This window comes from Nematolebias whitei, chromosome 7 (assembly GCF_014905685.2).
Source record: "Nematolebias whitei isolate Nwh7 chromosome 7, NemWhi1, whole genome shotgun sequence".
Classification (NCBI taxonomy): Eukaryota; Metazoa; Chordata; class Actinopteri; order Cyprinodontiformes; family Rivulidae; genus Nematolebias; species Nematolebias whitei.
This window is the reverse complement of record NC_056504.1, coordinates 463,368-468,616: the sequence shown is the minus strand read 5'-3', so window position 1 is coordinate 468,616 and position 5,249 is coordinate 463,368. Positions and strand designations below refer to the sequence as shown.

The window sequence follows — 5,249 nt, the reverse complement described above, 5'->3', positions numbered from 1 at the left end:
CACACGCTGTGTACATGCAATCACATGCTTTGTACATACAATCACACACTGTGTACATGGAATCACGCTGTGTACATACAATCATGCTGTGTATATGCAATCACATGCTTTGTACATACAATCACACGCTGTGCGCATACAATCACACTCTGCATGTACAATCACGCTGTGCGCATACAATCACACGCTGTGCGCATAAAATCACACGCTGTGCACATACAATTACACGCTGTGCACATTCAATCACGTGCACATTCAATCACGTTGTGCACATACAATCACAAGCTGTGCACATACAATCACACGCTGTGCGCATTCAATCACATGCTGCGTACATGCAATCACACGCTGTGCGCGTAAAATCACGCTGTGCACATGCAATCGCACGCTGCGTACATGCAATCGCACGCTGCGCACATGCAGTCGCACGCTGCGCACATGCAATTGCATGCTGCGTACATGCAATCAATTCAATTCAATTCAGTTTATTTATATAGCGCCTAATCACAACAAAGTTGTCTCAGGGACTTTACAGGAACATTCACATACATAAAAGCCAATTAGTAAATTTCTCTATCTAAGGAATCACACGCTGTGTACATACAATCCATTGTTTCCCCTAGATAACTCGCCATGGTTGGGCTCTCATCCAAGTAGGTATCTCTGCAGCCAAATTCGGAAGGCGTATCTGGGCGATCATATCTGATTGGACTATAGGAAAATGGGCGTATCTGGGTGATCATATCTGATTGGACTATATGAAAATAGGCGTGTCTGGCCGGCCGCATCTGATTGGACGATAGAAAAATGGGCGTGTCTGGCCGGCCGCATCTGATTGGACGATAGAAAAATAGGCGTGTCTGGCCGGCCATATCTGATTGGACGATAGAAAAAAAGGCTGAACGATAAAATGCCGTAACCACAGACACATTATGTCTAAAAACAAGATGTTATTGGCAGATTGTGTTACCCACAGGCATATTATGTCTATGGTGTTAACCGGTTCAACATTAGCGGCGTCTCAGGTTCAACACTGGCGGCGTCTCGGTTCGACATTGCTCCAGTATACTGCCGCGGCGTCTCCATAACTTCTTTTTTTCGACTCTCTTAACACAGAACTTCCGGTTACATTTCAAAATAAGAGCAACATAACTGGGTAGTGGGGAGAGCTAAATGTTAGGTTTTTTTTAATACCTAGCCATAACATTAAAAAACAAATTCCATTTTGGTTGTTGAAAAATGTGAACAAAGTTACAATCGATTCATAAAGAAAGAAAAATATTAATGATACTTAAAGTGGCCTTGGGACAAAGGATGTTTCCTTTAACTTCACATTTTCTTGTTCAACCTGCAGTCACTACAGATGAGTGATTGTCAGTTTCTGTCAGATTTCTACAACTGGAGCAGGTATTCTGTTTACTGGTTAACTTCCTCAGCTGTCTCACATTTTAAAGGTCAACCCTACTCCATGTTTCAGTAGAAAACCAGCACATTTAGGAGTCAGTACATAACCAGACTTTTGGCCCTCACACCTATACCCAGTTGCTCATGCTGCATGATGAGATCAGATTCATCCATATTTTAGAAATTACATTTAGCTTAGTCGACAAAACAATACAAATGAAGACCGTCTTAAAAAACCTCTTGGTTTTGCAGTAAGCAGCCTGATTTCAAACTGACATCTTGGCCAAAGGTAAAATAAAAATCTTTGTGTTCTCAGAAAAGTTGTTTCAGGACCTCCAATAAACTTATGTACACATCAAAGCACACAAGACAGATTCAGGAATTCTCTTTGTTTTCCAGATTTCACATTTGTTATTACCTTAAAACATACTCAGACAACATTTGATGCATCATTGAATTTTTTTATTGTGTTTATTGCGACATCCATTTTTAGAAGTCATCGTAGCATCTGTTGGAAACACAGAACATAGTACAGTTAGGGTGTTGCTAGTTGTTACTTAATCCTGGATTGGATTTTAAAGTTAATCGGGAATAAGAATGAAATGTATCGTTATTGTATGTCTTTGAGTGAATGAATGTGAGATTGAGGTTGGGATAGTGTGATTGTGTCTGTGTATGAATGGATATTTGTTAGGCCAAGACTCGGACTGCCCCCTCTTTGATACAACTGGGGGTGCTTGGCATCGCGCCCCTATCGCGCGGCCCCCTGGTGGGGTGTGCCCTTGCCTGCCGGCGCGCTTGGGGCCCTTGGTATCGGGGGCTGGGCGCTTGGGCGTGTGTCGGCTCGGCCTGGTGTCTGCCTGGTGGGGCTCGGGTCCTCTGGCCCTGTCAGGCCTTGGCCTGGGTGGTGTGAGTCCTCGGTGCCCGGGCCTCGGTGCCTGGACCTGGACCTACATCGGTGCGGCGGGTGCCGACGGGGGCCTATGAGTTTGTCGCTGTTGGCCCCGGGGGGTCACTGTATGTGGTTGCTGGTGGGGATCTTCCGGTTCTCCCCTGTGGTCCGTTCTGGGGGGTGGGTGAGTGGTTCGTCCTGTGTGGGTGGCTCTGGGGGCTCCGCGGTCGGGGTCCCTCCTGGGGTCTTGGACTCTGGTCCCCCCTTTTTCATCTGCCTCTGGTCTTGGGGGTCGGGTCTCTGCTGCTTCACAGTTACTAATAAATGTTCTATTAGAGAAGCCTTATACACTTATGCATGCTCACAACCACACACAAATAGAAGCAGGGATGCTTATTTAGGCTTTATATGTAGATATATAGATATGTATGTGAGTGTATATTCATGTGTATGTATGTATGTATGTATATACGCGTAGGTATGGGTATATATATTTATGGAAACTTACTGCAAAGCCATGAATATTTTAAGTTCTTTATACATATGTATTTTGTTGCTATGTTTTGTCATGTTCTTTGCAGGTGAACAGACAGTGGCCAGGTGTTTTGACGTGTGCTCTATTTGTATATATTTCTTATATTTTGGAGTCTTACTTTGTCTTTTCTTTCTTTCTATCCTATTGGAAAAAAAAAAAAAAAAAAAAACCCTACACTAGATAGTCACTATAATAAATATTTCATAATAATGGTGTGGAGAGGATGGCTGTAAGGGGAGAAGGGAGGCCATCAAAGAAAAAAAAAAAAAAAAAGTTAATTTTGATATTTTTTTCACAAGGAAAAAAAAAAGTTGATTTCCTAAGGTTTAACTATAAATGAAGGAATTTGTGCATTCAGGTAATTGAAAATTAAGTAATTTCTCTAACATCCAACCCATTTTAGCCACTGAGCCATACCAAACACCCATAATCTATTCTTAAATGAATTATTGACTATTATTGACAAATTACAGACTTTTTATTGAATAAGTTATTACTCATTATTGAATCATTGACAATTTACACTCATGTTTGTGTTAACTCATGTTGCAACAAGGTCAGCAACTTTCGACTATTACTATGAACGATGTTAAACTTTGGAGGTGATTTATTTTGAAAGTCAACATCAGATGTTGGTCAACATTGTTGAGCAACATCTTGGGGTCTTCTTGAGTCAACCTGAAGTGAGAGTGGTTCCTGACATGGCAGAAAGACATAGATATAATTAACAGCTTTTATTTATTTATTTATTTTTCAGCTAATAACAACTTTTATTTATTTGTTTTTCATATTTTTCAGTTATACACAGCTTTAAAATATTTATTTTTCAAGTATTAAGAACTTTTATTTTCAGCTTTTATTTTGAAAAGCAACACCCAGTTGTTGTAAACGTGCACAGTGAGAGCTGCTGTGGAGGCTCACTTTACCTCAGTGCGTTACGACAACAACGAGAGAACGGTCGAAACTATCGTGACCTACAATAAACCTACTTCAATAATATGCATAAGTGAAAACATAACATACTTTTATAAGTACAATAAATCATATTTCTTTGTCAAACATCGCAAAGAAACGTTACCTCATCAATAATTCTCGTGACTTTGAGGGTTACCCACAGCCAATCAGTGTTCGCCGCCGACAAACGCCTATTCACCAGAAACGCCTACTTTTGGTCTGCAGAGAACCCCTTCTCCTCTCATCTCATCTGTGCTTTTTGTTGCGTGGGATGTGTGTGTGTGTGTGTGTGTGTGTGTGACAGGAAGGAGACAGGTCCAGAGCTGCACAGCACATTGTTTATACTGACAGTTTGGGGGGTGGGGGGTAGAGACAGACACAGCCGTGAGCTTTTTGCACCAGCAGTTTTACAGTTTTAGAGTAGGGTGGGGGAGAGGAGAGAGACAGACACATCTGTGGGGGTGGGATTTGGTAGATGGGGCGCTCGGTTCTGTTGACAGGGCAGGGCGCCCCGCTTGTTTAATGGTAGGGGAAACACTGCAGCCAATGATACCACATACCAGCCGATCAAAAACATAAACTGGTTGTACCAGAATGTTGCATCCAAACACAAGTATGTACTATATATTTTGTATTCTGTAGTAAATTTGTTTTTTGTTGCTTTCTTTCTCAGGATGCCCAGGAGTTTTCAAAGCTTTTCTTGTCTTTGTTGGAGGACACATTGTCCAAGCTGAAGAACACCAACCTGCACAATGTCATCCAGCAGCAGTTCTGTGGACAGTTCTCCTATGTTACAGTGTAAGGACAATTCTAATCTGGCCTCTGTTTAGTATCAGTGCCTTTAAAGCAGTGCTTCTCAATTTTCTGTTACCCCCCCCCAGGATGAAGTAAACACTTCGCCCCCCTCAACTCTCTGCTGCGACTGTAAATAGTATGTCTATAAAATTGTTATAAGTACACCTCTGCATAACATTGTGTCCTTATTAACATTAAAGAAAAAAAAGGATATAGATCAACTTACAACGAAGAATAACATTAATAACATTGTTTTTTTAGTTTGTAACAGAAACAACTTAAAGTGCATCAATTAGCCTGAAAAAAATAACAATTCTTTTTTTAAACTGTAAACATTTTGGACCATTTGATACTGAAAAATAAAATTAAATATAATCAATACATAATAATAAATTCAAATAGGGGCAGCACGGTGGCGCAGCTGGTAGAGCTGCTGCCTCTCAGCGAGCAGGTCCCTGGTTCAAACCCCGGTCCAGGGGCCTTTCTGGGTGGAGTTTGCATGTTCTCTCCGTGCATGCGTGGGTTTTCTCCGGGTGCTCCGGTTTCCTCCCACAGACCAAAAACATGCATGTTAGGCTGACTGGTAACTCTGAATTGTCCCTAAAATTGAGTGAGAGAGTGAATGGTTGTTTGTCTCGTTTGTCTCTATGTGGCCCTGTGATGGACTTG

The 5,249-nt window shown here is 41.6% G+C and overlaps 1 protein-coding gene across 1 annotated transcript in view; it reads left to right on the top strand.

Annotated features, from left to right (window-relative positions):
* The window catches only part of usp48 (ubiquitin specific peptidase 48), a gene marked incomplete at its 5' end in the record, with an annotated part of 242,914 nt that overhangs the window by 626 nt on the left and 237,039 nt on the right, over nucleotides 1-5,249 (top strand). The window contains 1 exon segment of the mRNA XM_037678534.1: nucleotides 4,459-4,583. Within this exon segment, the coding sequence (XP_037534462.1) occupies nucleotides 4,459-4,583 (125 nt within the window).